This window comes from Neoarius graeffei, chromosome 9 (genome assembly GCF_027579695.1).
Source record: "Neoarius graeffei isolate fNeoGra1 chromosome 9, fNeoGra1.pri, whole genome shotgun sequence".
Taxonomy (NCBI): Eukaryota; Metazoa; Chordata; class Actinopteri; order Siluriformes; family Ariidae; genus Neoarius; species Neoarius graeffei.
The window spans coordinates 77,538,755-77,555,374 of NC_083577.1; the positions used below are offsets into that span (position 1 = coordinate 77,538,755).

Consider the following 16,620-nt stretch of genomic DNA (forward strand, 5'->3'; position numbering starts at 1 on the left):
TACAAATTTAAATAAAACCAATTCCATCTTGCACACTATTTGGTTCATTGGTTTATCCTTGGTTCATTGGTTTATCCAATTATATGTATAACCTCAGACCAGAAGGTCTTCTTACCAGCAAATGGTCCAACAAGAATCACTTTAGAAAGCTAGATCTCGTAAATTTGCACACTTAACACAAATGAAAAAAGTAGATGATTTATGTTGTTAGTGTTTAAATATTTATTTCACTGTGAAGACACTGTCAAGGGAAATATTTAATTTTATCCTTTGTTGGAATAAAGTTTGTTGGACTCTTATTTCTTTATTCTGATTAAAATCCAACAATAGGGCTCCCAAGTAGCACGACATACTGTAAGTGTTTGCCCAATTTTCCAGAGGTCACAATGATGCTACAGATATCTGTGTCTGGTCGAAGACAGCAAAATTGGCCATGGTCTCTAAATGGGAGGGGTGGCTTAGTCTCTTTCCCCCATTAACCACAGTCAGTCATGGGTGTCTGGAGCACATATATGATAAAAGGGGCTGGATAATGCTTTCTTCCAAGTGTGTAGATGCAGCATAGGTAGCAGTTGGATGACTTCATGTGGCTTGGAAAAAATATGTGATAGCTTTGATTCTCCCAGATTGATAGCTTTGGGGGAATTGTCCAAGAATAAATTAGGGGAAAATTGGGGAAAAATAAAAACATCAAACGATAAACAGTTTGGGAAATTTCTCTGTAATACTTTCTTCCTCTAATTAGGAACAGAAATAAACTTGTAAAATTTTATGAATACAGATAAACTAGAAACTGTGGGTTTTGGTTTTGAATATATATTCAAATGTTTTGGAGAAAAATGGTACTAAAACGGGGCCGGCAGTGTGGTGTAGTGGTTAGCATTGTCGCCTCACAGCAAGAAGGTCCTGGGTTCGAGCCCAGCGGTTGATGAGGGCCCTTCTGTGTGGAGTTTGCATATTCTCCCCGTGTCTATGTAGGTTTCCTCTGGTTTCCCCCACAGTCCAAAGACATGCAGGTTTGGCTAATTGGTGGCTCTAAATTGACCGTAGGTGTGAATGGTTGTTTGTCTCTACGTGTCAGCCCTGCGATGACCTGGCGACTTGTCCAGGGTGTACCCAGCCTCTCGCCTATAGTCAGCTGGGATAGGCTCTACCTTGCTTGTGACCCTGTACAGGATAAGTGGCTACAGATAATGGATGGATGGTACTAAAACAATATGTGTTCATGTGTTTCCAAAGGAGTGGATAAAAGCAATAAACATTTTTCAGTTGAATTTTGAGATTCTAAAAAAGAAATATCGGCTATATCAGAATCTCCAGAGCAGCTGTTAACATCTGTTGCACAGTGCAAAGTACAGCCATGACTGTCAATGCAAAGACGGTAGCACTCATATTCCACACATGCCATAATCTGAAACTACACTCACATACTGTATGCAACTCTACATTGAAATGTCTGCAGTTCATTTAGATTAATGTTAAATCTGTATGGTTAGTCATCTGCAGTTGTGGTCAGGCAAGCACAAGTGTTTTTTGGCTGTATATTAGAAGACAGACCAGGCAGAGGGGAGGCAGTCATAAGGAGTACTGGTTTGCTGGAAACATGTTCATATGCCCCAGCTATGGTATGATGTTAATGCTGGAGCTTTTCCCTTGGCTAGCTTTAAACACAGGAGGTGTTTTAACTGGCCTGCTCCAAACCAGCCTGCGTCCATCATGCTCTTTGTGAGGCTGACTTTTTAGCTAATGTAACCAATAATTTGTGGTTTATTTCTGTATGACTTTTAGACTAGTGAGGTTTATAGCACAGCAACTACATAGCAACAGTTTCAGTGTTAGAGCTAAATATTTACATGCTATAAACCAGTAATATTTAGAGCAATACTTACTTCACAGAAATCAAGTACAGCAGATTACAACAGGAAATGAAACATTAATATACTTTTACAAAGGTTAATATTGCTTTAAAAGGTGCTTACCATTGTTTCTACATGTTTTAGTGGTATGTCGTTGCTGGGAGCCTGAAAAGCACAAGAAAAAAAATGATTGTGAGAAAAAAATAGTCAGGTGATTGAAGAAAGCAGCAAAGAGGCCCACTGTGGAAAAAGCCCGCAGGTGATTCCCTGTGCCAGCACCTTGGCGTAGCACTGCTTCAGTTCATTGCCTTTCAAGAGAAACCATAAAGGTCAGCCTTTCCAGCTGTAAACAGGAAGGTGGCACAGGCATCAACAGGGAATTACTAATCAATACCACTATATACAGTATTACTATTATCTAGTCTTTTCTAAATAGATGTCATGAGGAAGAACAATTTATATTCTCAAAGTGTCTTTCTCTTCTTAATTTTTTATCCTTGCCGCTGCCGCATCTGGCTTGCTCATTAGGGAACAAAATCTTCATCCAGATTTTTGTAAAGCTGCTTTGGAACAATGTCTATTTTAAAACATGATACAGAAGTAAAATTGAGTTGCATTAAATTAAAAAAAAAAAAAGCTTTCTCCCTCTGGTCTTTATGAAAATAATCTACTGAGATACAATGGGGTATTCATTAGTGCAACTATGGCTTTCAAAATTCTGAAGTTTTTCAATGATAAAATGTACAAAATATTTAATTTTTGTGACATTGCTGTAGAGGTGATGTTGGTTTTGTGAGTGTGTGTGTGTGTGTGTGTGTGTGTGTGTGTGTGTGTGTGTGTGTGTGTGTGTGCGTATTAAGTCTGATGCACTGGAGGTCTCTACACAGAAAGGCAGACAGACTTGGGCTGGGCTCAGTATGTAGGAGCATCGATAAACAACCTGGGTAAATATTTAGACAAGGGTACATAGCTTCACCATTAGTCAATGAGAGAAAAATGGAGAAAGTCTGACCAGGGCTACAGCAGCACCATATACAGAAGTCCAACTCAGACTTCAGTAGAAGAGTTGGCCCAGAGCAAAGTGTTCATTTATGGCGAGTTACAACCCTCTGGGGGCGGCACGGTGGTGTAGTGGTTAGCGCTGTCGCCTCACAGCAAGAAGGTCCTGGGTTCAAGCCCCGGGGCCGGCGAGGGCCTTTCTGTGTGGAGTTTGCATGTTCTCCCCGTGTCCGCGTGGGTTTCCTCCGGGTGCTCCGGTTTCCCCCAGAGTCCAAAGACATGCAGGTTAGGTTAACTGGTGACTCTAAATTGACCGTAGGTGTGAATGTGAGTGTGAATGGTTGTCTGTGTCTCTGTGTCAGCCCTGTGATGACCTGGCGACTTGTCCAGGGTGTACCCCGCCTCTCGCCCGTAGTCAGCTGGGATAGGCTCCAGCTTGCCTGCGACCCTGTAGAAGGATAAAGCGGCTACAGATAATGAGATGAGATGAGACAACCCTCTGGATCCAGGATGTCATCAGCCAATGCAACTCAATCAACCTAAAGTTGCATTAGAGTTATACCCATGCAAGACAACCCTGCCTGTTCAATAGAACAAGCATTCAGAGGAAAATGCTTTTATAGCACCAAACAGAGATGAGAAAGTAATAGTTATGACCTATGCTTCTGTTTTCATATTGGGTAGTTGTGGTTCTTTAAACTACAGTTGAACCAGAAAAGATGGGAAGTGGGAGGAGGGTGAAGTGGAATACATATCAAAGAGGTGAACTGCGTCCAGGAAATGAACATAACGGATGAACTACTGTGACTCGGAATTCAAGGAAATTCACAACAGCTTTACTTCTGTCAAAACCTGAGCCACCCGCCAGCTGAGTGGTCACTGATGTAATGTGAATCATCAAATCTCAGCTCCACAAGAGACTCTGCCTGTCTGTCTCAGTGTCTGAGAAATATAATCTCTGGGAAAACACTAGGACTGCACCAAGAGCATGAAACGTTAAATGTAGTAATCCTAAATGTAGTGTGCTCCATAGTAATCACTTCATAATGAACTTCTAGAGTTACTGTAAATCTCAGCCCCAAACTAGCCAGTTGTCAGGAACAAATGAATCACAGATACATGAGTTTGTTGGCTAATATGCTTGTTAAAAAGAAGCCAAGAAACCTTTATTTGTCACACATACACTCAAGCACACAGTGAAATATAACCCATCTGAAGCAGTGAACACATACGCACACACAAGTGAGCAATGAGCGCACACACATACCCAGAGCAGTGGACAGCTATGATACAGCGTCCAGAGAGCAGTTGTGGGTTAGGTGTCCTTGCTCAAGGCACTTCAGCCCAACCTCAGGCCATGGCTGTCCTATGTTAACCTAACCTGCATGTCTTTGAACTGTGGGGAAAACCAGAGTATTCGGAGGAAACCCACACACACAGGGAGAACATGCAAACGCCACACAAAGGCCCCCATCGGTCGCTGGGCTCGAACCCAGAACCTTCTTGCTGTGATGTGACAGTGTTAACCACTACACCACCATGCCGCCCATTGATTGATGGATCACTGAATAGGTTCTTATCCAGGTTCTTATCCTGGATTCTCATCCTTAACCAGTGTGGGCACAGGTTTTCATTCCAGTCAACAGAAACTAAACCTGTGTCTGTTAAAAGCCAAGATCAACTGAGTAATCAGTTGGAATCAGACTGGGCTCCTGCGTGATTGGAATGAAAACCTGCACCCACATCAGCCTGTTGAGGATTGGAAACCCCTGCCCTAACCCTGACCCACATGATCCTCTACAACGCAGAACAACTTAACAGCAGGTTTATCTTCTCCACACCATGGACTCTGGTTCTGCAGCAAAGGGTACTTGCGTGAGATGGGAATACACCCTGGATGAGACACCAGTCCATCACAAGACACTATGCAAACACTTTTACGCAGTCATTCACCTCTCAGGACAATTTAGCATAGCCAGCTCCCCAACATCATGTTTTTGGACAGTGACAGGAAACCAGAGAATCTGCAGAAAACCTAAGCGAACACAGGGAGAATATGTGAAATCCCACACAGACAGAAATCCAAGCTCAGGCTCGAACCGTGAAACTGTGAGGTGGCAACACAACCCTCTGCCTCACTATGCAAATCTCTTTGAAAAATAATATGTAAAAATGTTTGAGTGTACACATCTGTAGTTTACAAATCTTTGGTTGTTAGCCAAGTAATTTCCTGCAGTGGGTACTTCTCACACATGAGAGTTTGGATTTGGAAAGTTTTCTTTTGACTCCTGAGAAGAGCTGCATAACATACAATCCAAGCAGCAACAAAAACACAGTGTGGATTTGTCGATAAGCCAGACTTTGAGGCTTTGTTCCTCTGAAACAAGTCTGGCAGGCAGTCTTCAACTCTGTGGTAAGGGCCTAAGGAACAGACTGGCTGCAATGAGGTGTGAGGTCATGTGCTTGATGACTGTGGTGCCGAGGGACTTCCACACCCTTTTCTCACACTGCCTGAGCACTCCATACTGCCAACTTCTCATAAACCCCTCTCTCCTTCATGCTGCTCTATACTGTTTCCCAATATTTATATCATGCTTATTTCAGAATTGTTAATAATCAGATACTCATACTGAACATTCTGTATCATTTGTTCTCTAGATATGATTAAAATGTGTTAAAGTGCTGGGTTCACTTGGACAGGAAGATGTATTACGGGATGCATCTCTTGCATTTGGCCTCTTTTTATTTAATGCTCTTTCTCACTTTGTTGAAAGTGTTGTAGGGTTATAATGCATTGCCACTATCTGTATCTATATATGCATCTGTATTCAGATTTAAACTCAAATTGGATGTGGCCTAAACTGGAATGGGCAGCAGACACACTTTCCAGATTTCCCTGCACCTCATTATTCCCTATGATCTTGCAAACCTCATTTCCAGAAAAGTTGGGATATTTTCCAAAATGCGATAAAAAAAAAAATCTGATTTGTTAATTCACGTGAACCTTTATTTAACTAACAAAAGTACAAAGTAAAGTTTGTTGGTGGTTTTACTGACCAACTTAATTGTACTTTGTAAATATAAACAAAGTTAGAATTTGATGCCTGCAACTTCTTCCTCCTTGTCTATCACTACTGCCAGGTCGCGGTCCATGTGGACCCTACTGATCCACATGTCATTAATTGGAGCATAGTTTTATACCAGATGCCCTTCCTGTCACAACCCTCCCATTTCTGGGCTTGGGAAACAACTATTCACACCTATGGGCAATTTAATGTAGCAAATTAGCTTAACTGCATGTCTTTGGATTGTGGGAAGAAACTGGAGCACCCAGAGGAAACCCACGCAGACACGGGCAGAATATGCAACCTCCACACAGAAAGGCCCCTGTGGGCCACTGGGCTCACACCCAGAAGCTTCTTGCTTTGAGGCAACAGTGCTAACCACGACACCACTGTGCTGACCAATTTGATGCCTGTAACACACTCAAAAAAAAAAAAGTTGGGACAGAGGTATTGTTACTATTGTGTTACATCACCGTTGCTTTTTAATTGTATGACAACTAATGATACTAATTGTTGCAGTTTTGCAATTTGAATTTTTGTCCATTCTTGCTTGATACAAGACTTCAGCTGCTCAACAGTCTGTGGTTGTTGTCTGATTCTCTTCTTCATGATGTGCCATACATTCTAAATAGAAGACAGATCTGAACTGGCAGCAGGCCAGTCAAGCACATGCACTCTGTCAACAAAGCCACACTGTTGTAGCCCATGCAAAATGAGGCTTGGCACTGTCCTGCTCAAATCAGCATGGACTTCCCGGGAAGAGACGTCACCTTGATGACAACTCTCAAATCCCAATATACACCTCCACATCAATGGTACCTTCACACACATGCAACTCACCCATGCCATGGGCACTGATGCCCCCCATACCATAACAGATGCTGACTTTTACACCTTTCTCTGATAATAAACTGGATGGTCGTGTTCATCTTTGGCATGGAGAACTCAACGTCTGATTTTCCCGAAAACAAGCTGAAATGTGGACTCATCTGACCACAGCACGCATTTCCACTGTCTTTTGGTCCATCTGAGATGAGTTCAGGCCTAGAGAAATTGGTGGTGTTTCTGCACAGAATTGATGAATGGCTTCCTTCTTACATAATACAGTTTCAGGTTGCATTTCTGGATGCAGCAGTGGACTGTGTTAAGTGAAAATGGTTTTCTGAAGTAATCCTGAGTCCGTGTGGCTATATTTGTCACATTAGCATAGCCATTTCTCAGGCAGTGCCGCCTGGTTCAACAGTGATTTCCAACCTTGCCTTTTACGCACTGAATCTTTTCATAATATTATGTACTATAGATTTTGAAAGGCATAAATTCTCTGCAATCTTGCATTGAGAAACGGTCTTTTTGATTTGACTAACAATTCTCTCACAAATTTTGGAACAAAAAGGTGACCCATGACCCATTCTTGCTTGCAAATCCTGAGCCTTTGGTGCATGCTCCTTTTATACCCAATCATGATACCCTCATCTGTTACTAATTACCCTAGGCTGACACTTGCATGACTTTTGGCCACGATTTTGTCGTGCCAAGTCATGCCATTTTGGGGCACGAACTGGGAGGCTCCCGCAATGTTCACGACTAGTTCACGCATAGTTCACGACGAGTTCACGAATGCGTGCCCGTCCACATTCACGAACTGGCACGACGAGTTCACGCATAGTTTGCGCATAGTTTACGCACTTCCCGCATTGGCACGACGAGTTTGCGCAATTCGGACGGTGTTGTGCCGACTTGGGCACGCCTGTGTCATGCACAACCTCATCCTCATCAGATACCCACACACAATTTCAGAAGTGGACCGCGAAGATCCGGACACACATGATCTGATCCCTGGTGGATGGAGGACTGACCGACACCTGCAGGGGCTGCTGCCTCTAACCGGCCATCATACCCAGAAGGATGCAAAGGATCAGCGAGACTACCTGTCACATTACTACATGTCCCCTGCTGGTGCTGTCCCTTGGCAAGAAAGAATGGTAGTAGCTTCATGAGCTGCATCCACAGTTGTTCCATTTTTGAAATAAAAGAAACAAAACTCCCCCCCCCCAAAAAAAAGTCATGAAGGAATAGAAAATAAAAGACATTAAAGAAAAAAGCAAGAAAAAAAATTGCGAATGGCAAGAAGTGTCCGGGAAGCCCTATATATACCCCCGCACCGACGCGAGCGCCACTGTCGCGCAGTAGTCGTGAACTGCTCGTGAACTCGTCGTGAACTGCTTGTGCCATCAATGCGTGACCGTGTCAGTGGGAAGGCACGGCCACGCTGCGACGCGCACCAATTCGTGAACATGTCGTGAACTACTCGTGAACTCGACGTGAGCTGTTCGTGAACTATTCGTGGCAGTTCGTGACAGTCGTGGCATGGCGCGCACTTCCACGCACTGGCATGCATCCTCCCGCATCGTCACGACGAGTTCACGATGAGATCACGAACAGTTTGCGCATAGTTCACGACCTGGTCGCGAAATTTTGTCGTGACCAAAATTTTGAACATTTCAAAATTCTCGTCCCGACATGGCACGCAGTCACGACGGGTTTACGCACACTTCACGCCAGTTTACGACTAGTTTGCGCACTGGCACGACTCGAGTCGTGCCAATGCGTGCCACGGAATCGTGCAAGTGTCAGCCTAGCCTTAACCTGCTTATTGTGGAATCTTCCAAAATGGTGTTAATTGAATATCCTATAAACTTTTCAGTCTTATTTTGCCTCTGTCCCAACTTTTTTTGAGTGTGTTACAGGCATCAAATTCTAACTTTGTTTATATTCTCATCTCATCTCATTATCTGTAGCCGCTTTATCCTGTTCTACAGGGTCGCAGGCAAGCTGGAGCCTATCCCAGCTGACTATGGGCGAAAGGCGGGGTACACCCTGGACAAGTCGCCAGGTCATCACAGGGCTGACACATAGACAGACAACCATTCACACTCACATTCACACCTACGGTCAATTTAGAGTCACCAGTTAACCTAACCTGCATGTCTTTGGACTGTGGGGGAAACCGGAGCACCCGGAGGAAACCCACGCGGACACGGGGAGAACATGCAAACTCCACACAGAAAGGACCTCGCCGGCCACGGGGCTCGAACCCGGACCTTCTTACTGTGAGGCGACAGCGCTAACCACTACACCACCGTGCCGCCCTTTGTTTATATTAATAAAATGCAATTAAGTTGGTCAGTAAAACTATTGAAAATCTTTTCTTTGCACTTTTGTCAGTTAAATAAAAGGGTCACATGGATTAACAAATCAAATATTTTTGTTTTTATTGCATTTTGGAAAATATCCCAACTTTTTCTGGAAATGGGGTTTGTACAGTATTACTGCATAACTATTTGAGTCGTCATCAAACTCACCCTTTTAGCTTAATGCTAATTATCTTGTTACCTGGGTGTTGATAGTTAGTGAACCATGAGCTTGTTTGGGACCTTGATATTTGCTCTTCCCCTTTGACTTCAGTTACTAGATGCTTGTAGATTTGTTTATTGTGTATACGTGTATATTCTAGATATTCTGAGATTGGGTTTTGTTTGGAGATTGGGTTCATATGTGTGTTTTGAATAGCAAGGAAGAACAGGAAGCGTGTCTGTTTTATGTTGTATTCTTGTGAAATGATTAGCTACTGGTGTCTTGCCGTTAGCTTGGGATTTTGTTTGCATCCCTCATTTATTTTCTCATTTTATTCAGTGGTCCAAATAGACAGAACACCTTGCATTTCTGCAGCTCTATTTTTGGGTCAGTTTGTACCTCATTCTCACTAACCATAATACAATATATGGCCAAAAGTATGCGGACACCTGTTCAATTGCACCCATGTAATTTGCTGAACATCCCATTCTAGATTTGCTGCTAAAATAACCTCTGCTCTTCTGAGAATCTTTTATAATTGATTTTGGATTGTGGCTGCGAGGATTTATGCTCATTCATCCACAAGAACATTAGTGAGGTCAATGTTCCAATTCATTCCAAGGGTGTTCAGTAGGGTTGAGGTCAAGTCATGGTAGTTTGCTTAAATCTGGACAAAGATCACTTTACTCAGACACTCTCAGACCAGTTGTTTTGGTCCATATCCAAGTTCAGTTGCTGTGTTCTAACCAGTCCAAACAAATCGCCCAGATGGAGACAAGGCACTAGGGTTTGAATCAAGTGGACTTTTCACTATCTACATCTGATTACTGTCATTAGACATTAGTCAATCTTCAAGCTGAACTTACATTTCCAGACAGTTTATTCTATCGTGCTGTTGCAAAATGACTGTCTGGGTGGTTGTTGCAAGGCACTGCTTCCATGCTGCACTTTCACCTGTAATTCAGCATAAACCACAGCTCAGACACATGGTGCCCAGCTTGGAGGAGACTGCAGTGCCATTCTTCAACCCATTCCTTTTACCTCCAGAGGAGTACTAGAGTGTACAGGCACTGAGCTTCTAATGTGGCACTGTACTTATCACATGGGTTTACCACTTATGTAAGTGATTCTAGGGACTCAAATTATAGCCCACTTCAGAGCATATGTTAGAAGAAGGGGAAAAAATAAAAGATACAGGGAGTTTTCGAAATGGACAGAACAAAAACAATGAACAGAGTTTCCTTTAAAATGGCTCGAGCTAAAAATAAGACTTTGCAGTGCTCATTTGAAAACCATGGGAAAGTTTGTCTTGTGCAGTCCACAGTCCATTCAGTCGAAAAGAGTTCATGCCATCTTCAAGAAAGAGAGAAAAAGACAGGCTGGTAACAGAGTGACTGTGTATAGCTGCTATAACATAAGTAATAACAGGAATCATTTGTTTTTTAGATGTTCCACAACATTAAATGTAATTATAAATGGATAAAAAACACTATATTTGATTCTTTATTAAATAAAAGGTTGTTAGAATTGACAAATTGTTGTGGCATATAAGTAATAAAAGAACCTCTGCATGTGCTGTTATTGAAAAATAATCAGTGATGGTCTGGTAACTGTAACTGCTTTGTGTTGGGCTTCATTATGTCATGCTGCCATCAATTATTTTGCTATAACAGCACTCCCTGTAAAGGTCCTTACATATTATACATATTATTTCTTTCATTCAGGCATTTACCAGAAATTATTAAGTGCCAGTTAAAAGTTTGGACACACCTTCTACTTTAAAGGTAGACTGCCTTTCAGATTTTTCACGTTTAGGTCATGAAAATAATTTTCCCTGACACCCAGTTATTTTTGTTTAGTGGACCAAAAGCTACTGAATTTGAATCACAGACTTCCAATTTTATTAGTTTTTTTAATAGAACAATTAATGAATTTAGGGCCTCGTGGCCCTAAATTCTCCATTATTTTTGCCTGCTTCAGCATGCCCCAATTCAAGATACTATGACATGCAACAAATTTGAAACAGGACAGAAAAATGGAGGATGCGAATGAAATGTGAAAGACCGACTACCGTAACGGAAAGCAAGAAGAAAGACATTATGTTGCGAAGGAAAGGAAATGCAGGAATATTACCGTATTTTCTGGACTATAAGCCGCTACTTTTTTCCTAGGTTTTGAACCATGCGGCTTATACAAAGGTGCGGCTATTCTGTGGATTTTTCTTCCACCGCTAGGGGCGCTCTAACCGGAAGTAGAATCAAAAATAAGATAGACGAAAAATCAATGCAAAGAAGAATTAGCAGATCTTTAGCAGATAGAACACGCACGACAAATTACTAACTGGTAATTATTTTCAAATCCAGCGAAGATGATTAAAGTGACTTGTGGTTTCAAACACAGGAGAAATGAAGGTAAATAAATACCGGTTATTTTCTCTTGGTTCTGTTCCATTTTAATCAGCAAAGTTGCTGCCATGTTAAAAGGCACTGTTCGGAAAGAATCTGTTCAGGTACATACATGTACATTTACAGTACAAAATCGTTCTGTACATGCAGTAAATATCTAATTTTTCAACATAGATATCTGCGGCTTATAGCCCGGTGCGGCTTGTATATCTTTTTTTTTTTTTTTTAAATAGAGCGGATGCGGCTTATATACAGGTGTGCTCTATAGTCCAGAAAATACGGTACTAATAAATATTGGCGGTCAGCGAGCACCTCGGTGTGATCAGCTGATTGTTTAGCAAGAAAATGATGTAACTGTCAATGCACAGTCAAGGTAAACCTGTAGATGGTAATAATGCAACACCGGATGCCAGCTGCTGTAAAATCCAAAAGAAGAAGAAAAAGAGTAAAGTTAAACCTGTGTATGTGCACATGGACTTCCTCTGTCTGCTTGACTGTGTGAAGCGAGTGATTTCATGCGCATTATTTGCTCAGGAATCCCCTCAAATGAAATAACTTCCCAGCCACAGAATGGCCTGTTTTTTTTTTTTTAGATATTACAGAAATAAACATCTATCACAATGACCAAATTTCAGAGGGAACTAAATTTCACAGATTTTATGAAATTGAAAGGCTGTCTAGCTTTAATGTTTTTTCTTTATTTTTATTAATTAAAAGACACGTCATGTCAGAAAGTAATGATTGTCATTTCTTTTTACTTATACATGGATTACTAAAGTTATGGAATAGGGCTATTTACTGTGTTTTGATTAGTTACAATTTATTATCTGATGATCTCAAATGCTTTAAGAAGGTAAGAAATTGCACTAATTAACTTTTGATGAGGCATACCTGTTCATTGAAAGCATACCAGGTGACTATCTCATGAAGCTGGTTAAGATAATGCCAATAGTGTGTAAAGCATTATCAAGGTAAGCTCTGGCTACTTTAAAGGATCTAAAGTATGAAGCATATTTTGTTTTGTTTTGTTTTTAAACACTTTTTTGTTTACCACATAATTCGATATGTTCCATATGTTATTTCAGTTTATTTATCTTTATTTGTTAGTTTTGATGTCTTCAGTATTGTTATAAGGTGTAGAAAATAGTCAAAGTACAGAAAAAAAAAAAACATATGAATGAGTTGGTGTGTCCAAACTTTTGACTGGTTCTGGGTGTATTTTACATTTGTATCATGCTTTGATCAGTGTAAAAAATGGTTTTGTACTCTGTATGGTATTATATTTGAGGGCGGCATGGTAGTGTAGTGGTTAGCATTGTTGCCTCACAGCAAGAAGGTTCTGGGTTTGAGCCCAGAAGCCAACGGGGGTCTTTCTGTGTGGAGTTTGCATGTTCTCCCCGTGTCCGCGTGGGTTTCCTCCGGGTGCTCCGGTTTCCCCCACAGTCCAAAGACATGCAGGTTAGGCTAACTGGTGACTCTAAATTGACCGTAGGTGTGAATGTGAATGATTGTGCGTCTATATGTCAGCCCTGCGATGATCTGGCAACTTGTCCAGGGTGTACCCCGCCTTTCGCCCGTAGTCAGCTGGGATAGGCTCCAGCTTGCCTGCGACCCTGTACAGGACAAGCGGCTACAGATAATGGATGGATGAATGGCTCTGGTTTCCCCCACAGTCCAAAGACCTGCAGATTAGGCTCTAAATTAACCGAGAGTGTGAATGGTTGTTTGTCTCTATGTGGCAGCCCTGCGATGATCTGGTGACTTGTCCAGGGTGTACCCCGCCTCTCACCCATAGTCAGCTAGGGTATGCTCCAGCTTGCCCGTGACCCTGCACAGGATAAGCGGTAATGGATGAATGGTATTATATTTGCATACAGTGCTAAGCTGTGCAGCATTCATAAATACTCTGAATCATGTACATTAAATAGGATAATCTCACAATGCTTCATTCTAATGTGATCCACATTCATATTCTCTATCGCATCTAGTTACTGTAGCTTTGTTTAGGGCTGCATAGAGGAAATGCTGGGTGTGTGCTGGGATTTCTCTGACTCCCTTCCTTCCCTCCCGACATGGCCCGCAATCTCTAAATATACTGGTTTTGTTTTGTTTCTTTGTTTTCCCTGTCACATACGTTTCCTTTTTTTTTTTTTTTTAATTTCTGCAGTGTTCTCAGTTTACTCTCCATTCTCATGACTATCCCATGGTGGAAAACGTAGAGTTGCAGATTCACTTTTGGTTGTTACAAAGCACTGACACTGGTGACTCCTTCCAAAATGTTACATAAAATCTCTTCACAGAAAGTGTCACCATATTAACAAGTAGCATTTTTATTTATTAAATAGCATGTTTTTAATTTGAGGCGGCACAGTGGTGTAGTGGTTAGCGCTGTCACCTCACAGCAAGAAGGTCCAGGTTTGAGCCCCGTGGCTGGCGAGGGCCTTTCTGTGCGGAGTTTGCATGTTCTCCCCGTGTCCGCGTGGGTTTCCTCCGGGTGCTCCGGTTTCCCCCACAGTCCAAAGACATGCAGGTTAAGTTAACTGGTGACTCTAAATTGACCGTAGGTGTGAATGGTTGTCTGTGTCTATGTGTCAGCCCTGTGATGACCTGGCGACTTGTCCGGGGTGTACCCCGCCTTTCGCCCGTAGTCAGCTGGGATAGGCTCCAGCTTGCCTGCGACCCTGTAGAACAGGATAAAGCGGCTAGAGATAATGAGATGAGATGTTTTTAATTTGTTTATTGTTAGGCTTAGAATATGTGAAATGTCCACTGTACAATACCCTATAAGTTATCAGTTACTATAGAAACGAAAAAAAGAAAAAAAAACCTGAACAAGTGACAATTACTGTTATAGCTGCTTTTATAAAAACACACCTTCTGACCAATCAGAATCCAATAATGCTGTGGTATAAAGCATTTATTACACTTCATTTCGGTTTAATTCTAAACCATACAGTTCCTGTTTCATATACTCATTTTACTCTGTCATGTAGGAAACAGGTAGATATTTTAATTACCTTTATGTGAATAGCAGTTAAACATGGATTTATGTTCCAATGAAAATTGCTCAAACCACAGCACGCCATGAAAACAGCTATACTAGTCTGATGAATGAATAGAAGAAAAAATAGCATGTTCTTTTTCCAGAGTGAGTATGCATTTAGTCACACAGACTTACTCATTTTTTAAGCAGATCCAATCTGCAGGACTCAGAAAACAAAACAAGCTAAAAGAAGAAAGATGTGGGAGAAATCTAACATTATTGTGAACTCTTTTTATAGTCCAGTGCCTCCTACTGGAGAGCACACATATCCTTTTTTATTCTTTCCAGTATGCCAAAAAAGTTTTTCAGAAGAGGTTGGAGGTGGGGTACATTGTGTATCACCACCAAAAAATAAAAAACCTTGTAATTATCCAGAACATGGGATTATCTGTAACCGGTGTACATGAGTTGGATGAGAAGGCAGACAGCTGCTTGATCTGGCCAGCATGAGTTTCCTGTAAAAGTGTCCCACACTGAATGCCTAAAAAGGATATGTTATTCTACTTATCTGCTCAGCAGTGTGATTTACACACGACTCAGGCCAGCACAGCTGAAACTGGAACATTTAATAATAAAAAAAAGGACATTGGCTAGTCTCCTCTTGGTCTCCTCTAAGGACAACAAGAATAAGAAAGCAAGTTAGTGTCATAGGAAATATTACTGAATATTGCACTTACATCAGCAACAGGTGGTCAGATTTTTAGGTTTTAATAGTGAATCGCCTGTTTAACCCTTTTACGATCCACGCTGAAGTACGATTTAAAACAGGATTTAGGGAAATATAAAAATTAAATGACCTCTAAATCATTTGAGATCATTACTGTAATTTAACATAAATTGTTATCCCGATTTCTGTTGCTCCCATGACTACTAGACTACTTGTTTCTATTTGTTCATTTAACAAAATCAGAACTACTTTTATTATTATTATTATTATTATTATTATTATTATTTCAGATATCATGTTGTTGTTGTTTTTCTTTTTACACTGATGGTGCTCCGACACAGACAATCAGTTACTTTTTAACACAAGTAATATTTGTCCAAATGCATGTGACATGCTATTTTCAGTAATAATGATTAAAAAACCTAAAGAATCTGAATATGTGGTTTTAATAATTGATGCACAAAAATGTATGGTATAAATAGGGGCACATGAATGCAGGCAGATAAAACATCTTTCCAGCATGTAAACAGGGGAGGTTGCATGTCTCACGAGAGCTTAATGGAAAGAATTCATCCATCCAGCTGAAGAATCAGTCGCTGTGAGAACCAGCAAATGGAAGCATCCCAAATTGGCCTTTGACCTCGTGTTGATCCTTCCAACAGAGACTGGATATCACATTGGACCCTCCACTATGTGCTATATACAGTATGTGAGAGACAGAGAGAGATACTCTCTCCAGGGCCTGAGATTTAAACATACAAACATACATATACACTCTGGTGGACCAGCGAGGAGATACACTGGCCTGTTTACTGTCACTAAGCTTGTGGAATGTGTTTCACTCTCTTCTGGCCTATTATGGCCAACAGCACACTCAAATGAATCAGGAACAAAGCAGTGTGCAAATACATGTGTGCGCTGTGTTTACCTATATGTGTGTGAATGAGAATGGGACACATGTTTGGTTGTACTATAGTCATACACACCTATAGAGATCTTGCAGTCACGTGACCGGAAAGTACACAGCCGCCATCTTGTCGGTAAAAAACACCGCTGAATACTGCTGCACTCGTGTACAGAATGGATCAATTTCAACCGACGGACTACATGGCTCATTTTTCTAATGAACAGATAACTAGATATATGTCTAAAATAAACGATCTACAGATTAGTGACCCTTGTGGCTTACCGGACGGAGTTTTCACGACCGTGTCAGTGGATTTTGAACTGC

At 41.4% G+C, this 16,620-nt stretch overlaps 1 protein-coding gene across 17 annotated transcripts in view; it reads right to left on the minus strand.

The window, feature by feature from the left end:
- The window catches only part of tns1b (tensin 1b), a 476,125-nt gene that overhangs the window by 107,430 nt on the left and 352,075 nt on the right, over positions 1-16,620 (minus strand). For all 17 annotated transcript variants that reach the window (XM_060930311.1, XM_060930314.1, XM_060930305.1 and 14 more), the window contains one exon: positions 1,980-2,021. In XM_060930311.1, the coding sequence (XP_060786294.1) occupies positions 1,980-2,021 (42 nt within the window). The remainder of the gene's footprint in view (positions 1-1,979; positions 2,022-16,620) is intronic.